A 17,548-nucleotide genomic window follows, 5' to 3' on the forward strand; every position below is an offset into this window, starting at 1 on the left:
AGTAGTAGAAATCTGAGCTTCTCAGAGAAGAACACGAAAGCTGAGATAAACACATTGATCAAGAATCTCATTTCTAAAATAAAAGTCCGGTGGCAATCGGGAAGGAACAGCTCAGGAGAACTGGACATCAAGGATGCAATTCAGACAGCTCTCCAGACAACAGTGATGGATGTTTTGCTCCCAGATCCGCTAACATTTGGTTTCAGACTGGTCAGAAACAGTCTGGAGACGGACTCTGAGACAAAGGCTCAGTCTCCATTTCCAACGGGATCTGTTCTGTCACATGAAGTCACTCCTATGGAGGTTCTGGTTCGTAATAACACAAGCGAAGCTATCAAGTTGAATCTAAGTGTTACTTGCAGGGACGTAGCTGGACAGAACTGCACTGAAGGAGCTGATGCCACTGTCCTCTGGGCTGGTAAAATCCCTGTCGTTAAGTAATAACAATTGTGTGACATAGATTTTTGCGGCCATTATAGCCGTGTGTAGAAGGTGGGCTTATACATGTCCGTGACTTCTTTTGTCAGGTGCTCTTAGTGGAATCTCAATGGAAGTTGCGCCGCTGCAAGAAGCAAGACACTGTTTCTCACTCTACTTCCTTGTTCCAGGAGAGTACACGATGGTAGCAGCAGCTGTAATTGAAGACGCTAACAATGTACTCAGAGCAAGAGCACGAACCGCATCTTCAAACGAACCCATCTTTTGTCGTGGACCGCCATTTCATGTCCGTGTTGTTGGAGGCGCACTGTGATCCGTTTTTACCCATCCAAATCTGGATTTTACTATGTTTGTTGAGTTCACGAGAATCAATTAAAGTTCTGGTTCAAGTAATGGGTCTTATATATCATATGCTTGTGTGTGTGTTTCTGTGTCTCTTTTTTTTTTGCCTTGGAGCATCATATGATCATCATGCATATTCTGTATGGCTTTTTTTCTTTTTGGAATTTTATGGCCTCAGTTCTGAGACCTTTCTTCTCAAAGTAAATTGTTTGTACTCCGCTCAGTAAGTTCAGTTTTTAATGATAAAAGAACGATTATACCATTATACTCCCCATAACAATTGGCCATAACTTCCACCTCTACAAATAAATTACCATTTATTGAAATAGACACTTAAATTCTCCTAAGCTCGTATATTTGTAATGCATTTTTTTCTTTAACATCTAAATGGCCTTACGGATTATGCAATAAATTAGAAATTCATACTATTATTTATCTTTAAAAATAAAATTTAGGATTGTTATATATATTTTTTTTCAGATTATTATGGTGGCACAAAAAAGTTTCTTTGGCTGAAACATCTGATACCAACATCAAACCAGCGGTTTTCAAAGAGGATTGTCATAGTGACCTTTTTCTACTGCGTTTTTCTATCTGAATTACTATGCAAATTTTTTTTGTTTGTTAGGGGCTTAATTGAAGGAGAGAATCGAATTTGGTTTCATTTTGTTGTTGTAACATGCTTTCCTGAGGTTATGAATAAATTTAGTGAAGTACTGCTTACTACATACTGATAATATGTTAATAGCGATTCCTTTATGTAAATAAATGAATTCTTTTATATATAAATTGTTAATACTTTAGAAATTATTCGAATATTGCTAGATTTTATTGGGTAGGCTTAGACTTCTCCTAAATTTTATCCTTTCAAATAATTGTAGTCAACTAACTAATTAATTACATATATAAATTTATAATTGATGGTCTTTTCATTTACCACTCGTCGGTTACAGATTTTTTTAAACAAAATTTTAAAAAATTATTTCAACAATTACCCTATGAGATTAACTCACTAGTTATTCCCACCACTTTAACAAGATACATAAAGCAAAATAATAATTATTCCCTATTTTCTTACTAGTTACTCCTCAGCTACATTTTAGTTATCGTGAATTTGTGGGAAAGCGACCAAGCTCGTTATAAACCTATAATATAGTTCTTGTAATACATTATTTCCTTCATATTCGTCAGTTATATTGAAAGAAGGTTTTACAGTCTGCATCATACATGAGCTAATGGCCGAGCAAGAATCTTTACTAATTTACAGTCTTCTTTATTTTTGTGTCATCTTAATTCTGAAATATATGTAATACTAATTTTTCTATGTTTAATTGATATATTTCTATAAATTAAAAATATGGATGACTATTTTTTACTAAATATAAGGTTATACTCTTTTTTGTTAATACTAAATAGTCAAAATAATTAATGGAATTCAATTGGTAATTAGTGTGCATTTTACTTGCCTCTCATTAAATTCTCATATTCCTTATTACCAGCTTAATTATATCCCTCCTTTGTGCTCTTAGCTCTCTCCTCCCCATTCTACACTAAACTTTTCTTCTTCTTTTTGTTTCATGGAAGACCAGAGAATACAAGAGAAGAGCCTCGCCCACTGCGCTGCACCGCCTTTGACAGCGGTGGAGAGATTCTTGAACAGCCAAAAGAGCGGTACCTTGTGTTTCAAGACACAAGAGCGTTCTATAGACCGACCGATTTTGAAGACGGCAAGGGCGATTGAGACTAGAAAGGACAATAAAGAGAACATGATGATGTTTGGTCCGAGGAAGGGGAAAAACTTGGCCGTTAACAGCGGAAACCGAAACGTTATTGGAGAAATGATCGTTAAAGGTGCAACTACTAGAGATTATCAAAAGAGTACTACTTGCAAGAAGCGACCATACAAGAATCTGATCAAAGGCCAATGGACAGCCGAAGAAGACAGGTATATATGTGTATTGTATGTAATTTTTCGTACTACTTCATGCGAGCTTGTATATATGCCTATGATTCTCTGTGGTTGCATCCATATATTATAGGAAGTTGATAAAGTTGGTGAAGCAACATGGAGATAGGAAATGGGCAATTATCTCGGAGAAATTTGAGGGAAGAGCAGGCAAGCAATGTCGTGAGAGATGGCATAATCATCTCCGTCCTGATATTAAGGTTTTAATAGATCTGTACTCTAACAAAGTTTCTATGAAATTCTTGGGTATATGAAAATAAATATATATTTTTCTTGATAAACAAACACTTAGTCCAAAATGTAAATATTTGTTGGTTTTGTTTTCTAGAAAGATAGTTGGAGTGAAGAAGAAGAGAGAGTTTTTGTGGAAGCACACACCCGAATAGGGAATAAGTGGGCAGAGATCGCTAAACTCATACAAGGACGAACTGAAAACTCGATCAAGAACCATTGGAATGCTACGAAACGACGTCAAAACTCAAAACGAAAACACAAGCGTTCGAGAAACGTGGATAGTAACAGCAGCGACATCGATGATCTCTCTCCATCCGCTAAAAGGCCATGCATTCTCGAAGACTATATTAAAAGCATCGAGAATAATGATAAGGACAATGGGGTGAACATCATCACAACTGGTGGTAAGAATGTTCTTTCTACTTCGAATCTTGATGACGGAGACTCTACATCGTCGCTCTTGGATGATCCTTATGACGAAGAGCTTGTTTTCCTGAGAAATATATTTGCGAACCACCCAGTTTCTCTCGAGCACATGGATTTGAGCCAAGGTTCTGATGAGATAACCCAGTCTTCTTCGTCTGGTTTCATGTTCAAGAACCCTAACCCTAAACCTAGTTTGCACAACAATATTGTTGGAAATCAGCTTGGAACAATGGTCATAGCAGAACCTGCCATTACTTCCCACCTCGCATCTGACATCTACTTATCTGATTTGTTGGACGGTTCGGCGTCGTCTTCTTCTCTTTCTTTTATGTCTACCAACAACAGTGAGCATGCCGCTGAAAACGAGTTGTTTGTGCCACAAGCTAACTCCACTGGCGAAAGAAGAGAAATGGATCTGATAGAGATGCTCTCTGGTTCTTCTACTACAGGTGGTACTAATAACATTTGGTTCCCATTGTTCTAGCTATATGAGTTATGACCATGTAATGTCATGAGATCATCTCATATTGATCATTCCCTTCTTTTTGATTTGATTTTATTATTTTCATAATATTTTCTTCTTTACATGTTTATGCTTTTTTAATCAGAATAAAAGAAACTTATATATAGTTGGTAATCGTTTTTTTCTTCTACTTTTGTGTTAATCTATTTTCTGAATGGTCTCATGTTAAGTTATGCATGCTTTTCGTTTGGTTCGTTTTTACGGTTTAAGGTGAAGTTGATTCTCACATTGGCCAAAGTTTTCATTCAAAACGTGGTCTTTAATGACAATACTTGAAAGGGTAAGGTCATATGAACGTTACAAATACGTTATATAACTCTTCATTGTAAATTATGAGTCACAAGAACAACTTTCATATTACGTTTAATTTTCCCCTATATGGCACTTTTTAAAAATAAAAAATATCATTTTAAGTAAAAAATAATGTGTTTATTGCCTTTCAGTTTTGAAAGGAAATATTATGTTGAGATCGTAACAGTCGTTAGATAGCTAATTAAAAATCAGAGTAATAAATGGTTTAAGTAATTACTACTACTGTACAAGTTAATTAAAATTAGAGCTTATGTAATGAATGGTTGTTAGTCTAGCTGGGAAAAAATGATTATGTCTGATCACATCACTTTTACGTATATTATGCAAAAAAATTCCCATATGCCACATATATATGTGTGTAATTTTGGAGGAATTGACGTGGGCCGTGGCAAATAGAGCGGCCCATAAGGTGAATATGGACCATAAATAGCTTAGTACATCACAAATATTTCGTCCACTCATTGATTCAATGATTTTAGGTGTTGAAATGTGGTAAAGTAACCTTGATTTTGTCGCACCTTATCAGGATCAGCTTAGGTCGATTAACTTGCTTGAACTTCGTAGCTTATTTTCTATTTTTTTATAAAAAAAAAATCCATTACTAGTCAACTAATACCATAGTCATAAAGCAATTCATCTACGCCACATTGGATTCCAAGAATAATGAAACCAGAAAATAAGAGAAAAGAGAAAAACAAGAGATGCTAGCTACTTCAGATTGGCCTAAGATTCCCAAATAGATGTCAAATGCATAACCAAAAGTAAGCAAACAATGTGGAGAGATATGGACAACACAACAGAAGCATTGAAGATGAAAGCAGAGAAGAGTGTAGAAGTGGTCCATTGCAAGAATTTAATTTCATTGAAAAATGCTTCTTCTTTTTTTCTTTTCTTTATTGATGTCTGTGGTCCAATTTTGGAAGTGGACAAAGCCTAACTTTGTGGTTTTAGAAGAGAGGCCAACAAATACGCCACTCCCTTATATTAGCAAAGACATATGAGATGTTTTTATGTTACTATAGATTATTATTCAACCAATACTACTACATTTGACCAAGAGATTATTGTACTACTGTATCATCGCCCAAACTCAAATTCGTTTAATGCATATTTCTCGACCAAAAACATTATTACTAAACTTTTACTAGATTATGTTTTATTTTTCTTAAAAGTTATATGCTATATATAAAACCACAAAAGTTCGACGTTTCATCGTCAATATTCTACGAAAACGTGAATATGGCCATATCCTCACGTCTGCATCTCGCTAATGTACAATTCAAAAGGATATAATAAGATAAAAAGCTTATAAGACTACACAAATTGGCTTATACATCTTATAAAAAGCTCTACACGGAAAAGGTTGGATGGGGACACATTTGTAACATTATTTGATCAACAATGTAGTGAATTATTTGTGGCACAGTTCTGAATGTTAAGTTGAACACAACTCCGTTTAGATATCTAATGAGGTAAACAAATATTCAACAACTGATTCATATTGGATTACAGATAAGTGATTATACAAGAGATATTGAATATATATATATATATATATATATATATATATATATGACAATGTTAAATTAGTTATAAATCCAACAATATCAATATCTGTATTAGATTAGTGTTTATACATGAATTATCCTAAATTTCCAAAATTAGATATCAAATTTTTGGAAATATTAGTGCTGATACATCTTTTATTTGTCCAAAAATGAAGGATAAAAACTGGTTCTTATGTAAAAATTAAATATCAAAAAAATTTTAAAAATATAAAATAATGTTTTTATGTAAAAAGGTATATTACATTTTCCACCAATCATAACACTATTCTTTTGGCACAATAGGTAATGGTCACGACACAACAACGTCTTCACCAAAACCAAAGAACTAACTGAGTAAGAAGAAGAACCAGAGACTTTTTCAACAATGTTCACGACACAACAACACAACAACGTCGCTCTAGTGTGATAACAATTATCTTGTCGTGATCGACGTATACTTTTAGGCAATGAATAAAAGCCACACACGTATAGTCAATGAGACCTCGGTGGCTTTTTTGTTGCGAGCGTGAACAAATTCCAAAAAAAAAAAAAAAAACTTAATGCTTCTCATTAGTCATTACTATTCATCTACCGGATTTAGATAAATCCTTCTGGTAATTTTGCTGGCCTCTTAGTGAATTTGCACAAACCTGATCAAAAGTGCACGTCTAATATGTGACTCGTAAATTGTTTCCTTCTCAAATGCTTATATTTCTTAAGATATGCACCCGAATAAGAGTATCCTGTTTCAAATAATGTTCTCAAACAAAAAGAATTTTAGTAAGTATTAGAGATACTCTAAGATGCTATAATGTGTATCACGAATAATAATTATATAAATAAAAAGTAAGTCACTGGAGGAACAACTTTGGCATCGTTACAAAACAAAGTGAAAGATGGAGAAAAAACATCCTTTACGTTCCATCATTTTCAATCCACAAACCTGACAAAAAGCTTCCTATGTTCTTCCTCTACTCTTTCTTTATAATATAATAAAGTATTTATGCTTTCTTTAACTCATAATGTTTTGATGTGTATGTTGTCTATATTGTTAGGTTTCTTCTAATCTTCATCTATCACAAGCCAAGTGTATACAACAAAACAAATTAACAAGATAATAAAGCATCATTATTATAAGCATCATCCTAGTACGTATTAGAATATTCACTGTTTCACAAACATCTCGCCAGTTTAAGACTTTTAGCAAACTATGAAACGTCATTTTTTTTAGTTTCTTCTTCAAATCTGCCATGCCGATCTTCGGAATATAAAATATGATATCCAATTAATCTATATTTTGCTGAGATGATATTGTTTTTGTCTTGTGTTCGATAAATATAATTAAATGGTGATAGAACTTGACATGTCACCAGCAATCAAATACAATCATTATTCATCTCACACATCCATAAGGTTAATGATATCGCGCAATATATTAGTATAAGATTACATATAAGTTCCATATTAATTTTCATAGTAAATAATTTACAAAATCCATTGGACACAACTATATATTAGTGTTAACAACCCCAATTGTCATTTTGATTTGTGTTAGACATTTGATTTTTGTTACAAACTAAAACAAAACCTGTAAACAACTAAACATTTTTTTTTTTTAACAATCCCAAATGTCATTTACTCTGATTATTTGATTATTTTTGTTTATGTCGCTAATATGGATAGCAAAAGTCGCTGATAAGATTCTCTGTACCACCCTATACTCTTAGCTCGGTCCGAGACAAAAAATATGATTAAGTATGTCCAAATCCAATTTCAAACAAACACTTTTAGGCTTGTTTATCTAAACGTAGAAAACTAAGTAATTGGTGGTTACGTTGTCGTTCAATCAGTCATCTCGAGGTACAAAAGTTCAATGTGGAACTACATACAATATATGACCCAAAAAAAAAAAAAGGCTCTGGCTGCAATTTTCTTATCCGGTTTATTGCAGGTCCTACACAATGCATATCCAAGTTCAAGGTTTACTGGTCAATACAATCAACTTGGCGCATTGTATTGCAAGTGCTTGTTTATATATTGCATATAGCATATTTCATCAAGAGAAAAGAATACAATATTTAAGGAGTAGATTAGTTGAGCCGTGGACCGTAGGGCACTCCGTCTTCGTTTCTCTCGTACAAAAGAGTGTGGGGACGACAAGAGTTGTTGTGAAATTGACGAATGTGATCGTTAATGTGACCCTCTTTTGTCCAATCATGTGTTAGATGATTCGACACGAAATGTAGACCTTATCACACCGGAAGTTTTCTCGACACATGTCTTTACTTCTTTATTCATCACTCACCTTACTGTTTGGATATTTTGATATGGATTCAACTTTGTCGTTTACTCTCATATCATCCTCTCTCACGCACGCAATAGAAAAATAAAAGGTTACAAAAATCTATCTAATAAATCTTGGATGCAGTCGATGGCTACCAAACCTTCAATAAAAACACTCATCACTGTATTTTATGAAGAAAAAAAGAACTGTTATATGTCCACTGGTTACAACTTTCATATAAACGCCATTTTTACCGTTTAATATACTTTTTCCAAAAAATGAACCTTTCGGAAAACGACATTTGAATCTTTTTTATTATCACGTAGACGGAGGATGAATTAAAAACATGAGTGGGTGGAATTTAAAATAAACAAGGTAGAGAGAGAGGAGTGTGTTGTTGGCTGTATATATAGATAGGTTTTATACGACAAGTCCAAGTGATGGGAGCTATAATTAGAACGGTTAGGAAAGAGGTCGTTTGCACTATGAAAAAAGCTTTCCTTTATAAGTCTGGATCATGCAAATATATATATATATATATATTTTATATATATAGCCAAATATATACTATGTTGTATGTGAAGTGAGATATTTGATTTTCATGTATGTATAATAATTTTTTAGAAGAAGTCATGACTCATGAGAGTTCATAACAAAACTTCCCAATATTCTAATATGTTATTGTGATAAATTTGTCGTACTTTCGATTAGACATCAATTACGAGCTTAGAGAAGTCAAGTTTTTGAAATTGGTCCCCGACCCCCACCCCATATCTCTAAATTTTGAAGATGTGTTTTTTTTTCTCGGGTCGCCAAGCCAATGTGTTGTGAATTATTTAGCTTTTTTTTTTTAACGTACAAAATGGTTATTTTCTTCTATTACAAAATAATAATGTTGGATTTTATTTAATTTGTACGGTTAGATTTCGTTATCTGATCGCATGCCAATTTTTCAGGGACCACGATTGTGGGAAGGACTATCACGACACGTGTCCTCTGATATTTTTTTTGAAAGTGCTGGGTAGTGACGTCATTATTAATGGTCCCCCTCCCTCCTTGCATTTCTTTTTTTCCTATTCGCTTACTCATTTTTTTTTTCTCAATATATAAAACAAAAAAAAATTTGTTTAATTACTCGTAATCCTTTTTTTTTATTTGTATCAACAACTACAATATGCGTAATCTTGGACCCCAAAAATTTGGGAAATACAAAGATCAAACATAACATATAAATTTTCTATCTTTCATTATTAACTTTCTAAAGTAGTGAGTGACCCCAAAAAAAAAAAAAAAAAACTAAGCTACGAGGAAAAATGTATTATGAAGATAAAAGTGGTGCAGCTATTTCTTTTTCTTTTACTGTCACTTCGTAACTCGTATCGTATCATTCTTTTGCCGTCAACCTCTACCTTTTATTTTCTAAAACGATAAAACATTTTATCGTCGTAGGATTAGTTAATTAGGTCTAATCTCATTTTTATAATTATCACCAATAATTTGGTACTCTATAATATATTAAAAAAAAAAAAAAACAAAGAAGAATAAAATATAGGAATAAATTGTCTTTTTGGTGTAAGCTGGTAACTGATATATAAAATTCAAACGTTCAACACACATACACATCTAAAAAAACCCTTATACTGTATCATTTTCTTTCTTTTTCTATGAAGAAGAAAGTTTCTGTAAAATATATGGATTGATTTATCAGAGAAACATCGAAGACTAATAACCATTAATTCTCTCTTCTTTCATCTTTCCCTCTCCAAAACAAACAAAAAAAAAAGATTCAAATACTATCAAATTCAGACGAAAACGATGGCGTTTCATAACAACCACTTCAATCACTTCACCGACCAACAACAACAACACCAGCCTCATCCTCCTCCGCCGTCGCAGCAGCAGCAACAACAACATTTCCACGAATCCGCACCGCCTAACTGGCTCCTCCGCTCCGATAACAATTTTCTCAACCTCCAGACCGCCGCAGCTACAAGCTCCGATTCTCCTTCTTCCGCCGCCGCTAACCAATGGCTCTCCCGATCCTCATCCTTCCTCCAACGCGGCGGCGGCACCGGCGCCAACAACAACGCAACAGGTTCAGGTGACGTCGTAGAAGACGTCACCACCGGCGGAGAGGAGTCGATGATCGGTGAGAAGAAAGAGGCTGAGAGGTGGCAGAATGCGAAGCACAAGGCGGAGGTACTGTCTCATCCGCTATACGAGCAGCTTTTGTCGGCACACGTGGCGTGCTTGAGGATCGCCACGCCGGTTGATCAGCTTCCGAGGATCGACGCACAGCTTGCTCAGTCACAAAACGTCGTGGCTAAGTACTCAACCCTAGACACCGCTCAAGGACTCCTTCCCGGCGATGACAAAGAGCTTGACCACTTCATGGTAACTTAACTTCTCTTTCCTTCTCACTTCATCTTTTAATTTCATTTATTTTTCGTTATTCCCTATTTTATTCCCCTTTCTTATTTTTTCGATTTTTTTGGGAAAACAAAATCAAATAATTTATTTTCGTCTTTTAGCTTATAGTGTTAACAAGGTTTGACAAATTGAAAGTTTCTTCATTTGTTTTCAAGATTTGTTAATAACTAAATCGTAGAAGTAAGTAGAAATTAGATTTTGTATAAGATTTGTACTTTGCACACCGACACACATGATCAGTGGGTTGGATAGTTCATCAGTCTAAACTTGTGATATTAGTTAAATATGCAGTTAAAAATTGACATTTTTATTTTGATTTTTGAGATAGATTTGCTGAGTGTATATATTATATAAGTGACACATATTGAGCAATTTTAATTATTGTAGTTATATACTTCTATATATATACACTCATCTGACAAAAAGTAGTTTGTAATTTTCTGTTTGTATTCCATCTTATCAAACTATTGATGGACGTGTTTGTATCTGTTGTCTGAAAGATAGATAATTCCATGTTTTGTGCAGACGCATTATGTACTGTTGCTGTGCTCTTTCAAAGAACAATTGCAACAGCATGTTCGTGTTCATGCAATGGAAGCTGTTATGGCTTGTTGGGAGATTGAGCAGTCTCTTCAAAGCTTTACAGGTTAGTTTTATCGTAAGAGTTTAACATTAATTTGCATTTAGCTGTAATGATAATTAACTCTTGCACAAAGACACCAGTTAGTAAAGTACTTTGCTTTCTAATCTCAATGCTGTTTTATGGTCCTGATTTCTTAAGGATTTAACATTTTTTTGTTGGGCGTGAGACAGGAGTGTCTCCTGGTGAAGGCACAGGAGCAACAATGTCTGAGGATGAAGATGAGCAAGTTGAGAGTGATGCTCATTTGTTTGATGGAAGCTTAGATGGGCTAGGGTTTGGTCCACTGGTTCCTACTGAGAGTGAAAGATCTTTGATGGAACGAGTCAGACAAGAACTCAAACATGAACTCAAACAGGTAACTACCGATATATACTATCTCCATCCTTTATACATTGTTTGGTCTATAAAGTTAGATTTCCCCATAAGACCAATTATAGCGTATCCTTCATGCTTCTTTATAATTTTAGCCCAAACAAAAGATGCTTCTGTTAGTTCAGTCCAATCAATCAAGAACTTGCAAACCTGTATTTCTGATCTTCTCAAAGACGATCAATATATACATTTTTATCACTTTTGTGCCAAGAAAGCTTGTTTGATGAGCTAGTCAGTTTACAACATTTACGTACCCTCGACACTTATATATGCATCAAATTTTTGTGGTTCACCTATAGTTAGCTTGATCTAACGATATAGAACGATATTTTTGTGAAAAGGGTTACAAGGAGAAAATTGTAGACATAAGAGAGGAGATACTGAGAAAGAGAAGGGCTGGAAAATTACCAGGAGACACCACCTCTGTTCTCAAATCATGGTGGCAATCTCATTCTAAGTGGCCTTACCCTACTGTGAGTTCACTCTTTTTTACCTTTTTTCTTTTTTCTTTTCAACCACTCACATGAACACGCGTAAAGGTTCTCTAGTAATTCTCTCCCACAAATCTTGTACTACATCATTTTCACGACTTCACTTGCCTTCTCAATTTTCCTATATTAAGTTTTCAACGAATGAGACAACTTTTGGCAGGAGGAAGACAAGGCGAGGTTGGTGCAAGAGACGGGTTTGCAGCTCAAACAGATAAACAATTGGTTCATCAATCAAAGAAAAAGGAATTGGCATAGCAATCCATCTTCTTCTACCGTCTCAAAGAACAAACGCAGAAGGTACTTCACACGAACAAAACTTTGTAGAAAGAGTTATTTTATTCAAGATTAGACAATATAATAGCAAACGACGACAAGATACAATATTTGAAATATATATGTTAGGTGTGACAAAGTTTAGCTTGTTTAGGTATTGTTAGACTAAATTTGGAGAGTTATCTTTATGAAGCAATGCAGGTGAAAATAGCGGAAGAGAGCGTTGATGTCACTTTGAAGCTTGCATGGATAGCTTGATAGAAAGTTGGAGACATGAAGACAAAAAATTCTTACACAAAACAAACGTAGAACGTAACTTTTGTGCCATTACATGGTATGACTTCCATATTTCATAATTATTAGAGAACACGCAGAACCCAAAAGCACGATTTGTAATATGAAATTTTAGATGGAATTTCTGATAAGATCGTCACTGCAATCTCCACCACCAATCCATCATCATATATATATTCTTGTGAATAACATGGAGTTTTCTCTTTAGCATTTGTGCAATCATTGGCCGTTATATAGCCTGATGGGTAATTTTTCTTAAGTGATGTTCTCAGGGGTTTCCTTAATTTGTTTTGTGAGTTGAACCACGTATTTATTATGTTACATTATTTGTTAACCCTAATACCAAAATATGATACGGCCAAACTCCGTGTTATTGCATTCGGAGCTGCAAAGGTCGTCGGCAAAAACGACCGAATGAGATGTTCTCTGCTGTTGTCAAAATTACTAAAACATTATGATCAGTTTTCCCATTTTGGCCCATCTTCTTCATTTTCCATTATGGGCCTCGTCGTCCCCCTCTACGTACCTTGCAGGGTTTACAAAACTAGTTCATCTGAAAAACGCCGACGTTTCATACGTTGTCCTCTTGTCTCTAAGGACGTCATTTAGATTTTGACGATATGCTGTAGGACACTATTAGCACTTTTTATTCTTGTTAAGTAACAAGTGCTATGGCCTATATGGATTTTGAACGATAACGATCCATACTTTTTTTAATTTGGGTAGGGACGTAGGGTTCTCCATCCATACTACATATACAATTAAGTCTCTTTTTTACTTATTTAATCAAGGTGGTGAAATAACAAAAACATTAGCAAAAACCACTAATTTTGGTCCATAGCCATCTAAGATCATGAACAATCCAAATTTCAGATTATTTGTAACTAATAAGAAACAAAATTCAAATCAATTTTGCATTGTTCATGATCTTATATATGTGAGGCTACTATATATGAACCAATATATATATAATCTTAATGGTTTGGTTTTGCTTCAATTATAATTTTCCATAGAGATAGATGGACGAGTGGTGAGAGTTGAGAGAGACTCTTGTCAGCGGAATAAGATTGCATGACACGGCATTCTGAACGTTGTGGGGTTTCCTGATTGGTCTTGTCCTCTACTTACATGACAGTCATATGAGAGGAGCGCTTATATATAGCTGGCTGGCCCAATCATAAAAGACAGCTAGCTCTGTGTTATCCGTTATGTGGCAGCAGCGACGAAACAATTGCATTGCTTCTTCTTCTTCTCTCTTTTTTTTTTTGTCATTATGGATAATAACCCACTATTGCTGAAGATATCAAAGATTCGTTATCTGAAAGTGACGCAGAAAACACAAAAAAAGTACAAATAAAAAGTGTTAGTGGGTAATTGGAGAGGATATATATTATAGAGAATAAAACAGAGAGGACGACAAAGAAGTTCAATAATATTCTCTCTATAGTTTATTATCATGCGCTTCGTTATGTTACACGTTAGCCAATGTATAAGGAATATAATTTCTGATACTTTCATATAAGTATATTAAGATAATCATTGGTACATATATTATAGATTCGCCTGCCTGGTGTTTAATTTCTGAAAAAAAAACTTAAAATATATGTGAGAGAAGAAGCCCTTCCCGAACACATGTACGAGGAAATAACGGTCGAATGATCACATTACATACTTCTCCAAATATTATATATATTTTGAAATGCGATGACTAATTTTATCTAGGTACGATAACAATTCTAGTATATAAGTTGAGGACGTCACGATTTCAAATATAGTATATAAGTATATAACCCTCTTTTTTATAGTATATAACTTTGATGGCATCTATATTCACCGTTGGAGTCACGATGCAATTTATCTTTCGTGCATAGTTGATTGTATATTGATGGTTATACTTTGCGGTCTCGTGATTGTGCGTTTAAATACGATGAATAACGATAGAAGGATCTCTCACTTTTTAAACAAATGTTTTGTCTTTCAAAGGCCACATTACAACAGCACATGATGTAAAAACATTTTTTTTTTCGAATAAATTTTACATATATATTATTCATGAAAAAAAAAGAGATTGTGTGTTTGTAGTTATTAAATTGCATACGATGAATAACGATAAAAAAGAAGATAAAAAATATTCAATATGGCTAGTCCACCATAGCAATTATTTAATTCTGAAGTGAACAGATATTTTGATAACGCATGCCTTTACAGTTGACAAAAGAAAGCATACCCCTTAACAATTTGTAAATTACATTAATATATTAAAAAGGTACATTTTTAATATAATCACGATATATTATATATAAATGTATGGTGGATAAAAATATCTTAACTTGAAACGATCAATGACGATGATTGACATTGATCATTTTGTGACTCAATGGGAGATAAAGTCTGGAAATAATTGTAACTTGTCAGAGAAAAACTAGAGAATGAGGTATACTGTATATAACACAATAATAAAATGTATTATGTATATATAGTAGACAAAACGAGGAAGATTTGAGGCATCAAAAGAGAAAGAGACATGTCGACTGATGGCAAGTGGGTATGTAGCACTATGTAACAACACAAACGTCAAAACATGTGCGAAAGCGTTTTCTGGTTCGCTTTTCTTTTTCAACAAGCATCCCCACTTCACTTCACTTCGCAGTTCACACTCCTATCTTCAGTATCTCCTCCACTTGTTTCGTGTTTTTCAATATTAAATTTTAAATATCATGGGATAATACTATAATTGGCCTCCACTATCTTAAACGGGCTTCGTATGATTATGCCCGTGACAGCTTACCAGAAGAATCTCTGTATTTTGATTAAAACTAAGGTTTTCCTGATCACCTAATCCATAATTAGTCGAAACGTAAAGATTGGTTCTTCATATATTTAATTCCAGTAGTTAAATCAGGTCTCTGTGTTCTGAAAAGTATACCCAAACGGCCAAACCTTTCTTTTGTTTCGGCATGAGACATGTCGTCTATAAAATTAATTTTCGTTTTTTGGAAAAAGATAAAAATTTACACTAAGATTCTGTTTTTACTTTTTACCTCAAAAAAGTACTAAATCGACAGTGTAATTTGGCTTTGGAAAATTCGATTGGCATTCAAACCAACCCCGTACGTTGTACACCACTGTCTTGCTACGACGGTCTCAATGATCACGATTCGTAAATCATAAATATTAGTACAATTAATGTTGAAACGTTACCATAAATATTAGTATAAAGCTAAAACGTTTCTTTTTTTTTTTTGGTCAAAAAAGCTAAAACGTTTCTATAAGCTAGTTTCATTATGATGCCGACACAATCTATCTGTCTCCTTGTCCTGAACTGTTGCAATCTTTAATGCTTTAAAGTTTCACCCTATCTGTTGCAATTCAACTTCTGCTATATTTTGATACGAGTCAAACAAACGGCACGCATATCTTTTACTAGAATCTTTCACTTGATTCACGTTTCAACTCTTTTCCAACAACACTCTTTGTTTAATTGAATCCTCAGCACAAGAATCTATCTCCTCACTCACCATATTCTGCTATAGTTCTTTGATGAATCAAGAAACTATGAGCATCTCTTCTTCCAGCTAAATATAATGTGGTAATTAATGAGTGCTAATACCAAATCCAAAATTGAATGATAGGATATAATATGCAATCGATTAGATCCACCCACATTATAGGGTTTGTCGATAAGTGTGTGTGAACTGCATTTGTAGAACAATTTTACAAAGCACAAAGTAAAATATTTATTTACAAACAAAAAAAAAAGATAAGAGAAATATACAGAAAAAGATTCTTTTTATTTGCACACATCAATTTTACATACAGGTATATCAAATCAATATGGCGAATGAGAGAGACAGACAGACAGAGAGAGAGAGAGAGAGCATTTACATATACACGACGTCATGTTCGTACGTCATTTCTCCGGCGAACAGTTACATTCCACCGTCACACATATTAAAAAAAAAAACCGAAAAATATATTTGTTTAGAATATCTTTTCATTAACAGAACCGTCAAAACGAGATCAAATCAACCGTGGCGGATCTCGTCTTAGTCACCGGAGACTGAGGCAACCTCGCCGTGAAATTCGGAAAAGAACCGTCGTCATCAGAAGCTCTCACATCGTCCTCGAAATTGAGCGCGTAACTCAACGGATCATAACTAAAATCTCCAGGATAACTCTGGCTGTGATGTCTCTGATGATGATGATGACAATTATAACCACAATTGTTGCTACGACACGTAACCTTGATACGTGACTTCACGCGGCGGCACCGATCTCTCAACTCTAGCTCCTGCGCGGTGGATTTGAGCCATTCGTAAGGAGATCTCGGAGTTCTTGGTCCTCCTCCTCCTCCGATCATCATCGCCTCTGGCTCAACCACAGCGTTTGCTCCTAAACAACAGATGGGAGATCTCATTCTGTGATTAGTTCCTCTCGCCGTCGTTGATCTTGCGGTCGAGGGAGAGCTGCATTCGTTGTACATTCTTTGATCTTGATAAGAATATTTTCTTGAGGAGAAATTGTAAAGAAGAACAGAGAAAAATTAAAAATGGTTTCTTGAATTAGAAAAAATAAAAGGAAAAGTGAGAGAAAGAGAATGAGTCTGAGAGGAAATAAATAGGAAAAGAAAAAAAGATAACAAAAATGCGTGGTTGATGCGTGGGCTTTGGGCCCGATCCGCGTGTTCTATGGCGTTTGTTTTGTACTTTTGAAAGAAATTTCCACAGGATAACTAAAAATTGCAACTTTGTATAATATAGTAAAAGCTTACTAATATAGTATAAGTGTATGTGCTGGTTGAGAAAGTTAGTCCCAAAGTGGCCATTAACATAAATAAAATAAAATAAAAAAAGAGCGAGAGAAACAAGGGTAGATTTTTGAGACTTTTGAGAATCGTGGTGGTCCTTCACTTAAAATATTGAGTGTAGCCTTCTTCATCTTGAGTTGTGTGTTGTAGAATGCAATATCCTTAG

At 34.5% G+C, this 17,548-nt stretch overlaps 4 protein-coding genes across 5 annotated transcripts; 3 read left to right on the plus strand and 1 right to left on the minus strand.

Annotated features, from left to right (window-relative positions):
• Positions 7-1,042, plus strand: LOC104735118 (trafficking protein particle complex II-specific subunit 120 homolog). The gene is made up of 2 exons (XM_010454841.1): positions 7-418; positions 528-1,042. The coding sequence occupies exons 1-2, from the start codon at positions 166-168 to the stop codon at positions 749-751; spliced, it is 477 nt and encodes a 158-aa protein (XP_010453143.1). The 5' UTR covers positions 7-165; the 3' UTR covers positions 752-1,042.
• LOC104735120 (myb-related protein 330-like) lies at positions 2,358-3,890 on the plus strand. Its single transcript, XM_010454843.1, has 3 exons — positions 2,358-2,725; positions 2,820-2,946; positions 3,075-3,890. The coding sequence occupies exons 1-3, from the start codon at positions 2,358-2,360 to the stop codon at positions 3,888-3,890; spliced, it is 1,311 nt and encodes a 436-aa protein (XP_010453145.1).
• LOC104735121 (homeobox protein knotted-1-like 4) lies at positions 9,682-12,811 on the plus strand. 2 transcript variants are annotated; one of them, XM_010454845.2, is made up of 6 exons: positions 9,682-10,466; positions 11,028-11,148; positions 11,316-11,500; positions 11,859-11,990; positions 12,169-12,305; positions 12,483-12,811. In XM_010454845.2, exons 1-6 carry the CDS (start codon positions 9,888-9,890, stop codon positions 12,484-12,486), a joined length of 1,158 nt encoding a protein of 385 aa, XP_010453147.1. In that variant the 5' UTR covers positions 9,682-9,887; the 3' UTR covers positions 12,487-12,811. The 2 variants fall into 2 exon arrangements, with proteins under 2 accessions (XP_010453147.1, XP_010453146.1); XM_010454844.2 differs by having other exon boundaries at positions 9,684-10,466; positions 12,475-12,811.
• On the minus strand, positions 16,346-17,159 carry LOC104735122. The gene has a single exon (XM_010454847.2). The coding sequence runs from the start codon at positions 17,056-17,058 to the stop codon at positions 16,585-16,587; it is 474 nt and encodes a 157-aa protein (XP_010453149.1). The 5' UTR covers positions 17,059-17,159; the 3' UTR covers positions 16,346-16,584.

Source organism: Camelina sativa, chromosome 13 (assembly GCF_000633955.1).
Source record: "Camelina sativa cultivar DH55 chromosome 13, Cs, whole genome shotgun sequence".
Taxonomy (NCBI): domain Eukaryota; kingdom Viridiplantae; phylum Streptophyta; class Magnoliopsida; order Brassicales; family Brassicaceae; genus Camelina; species Camelina sativa.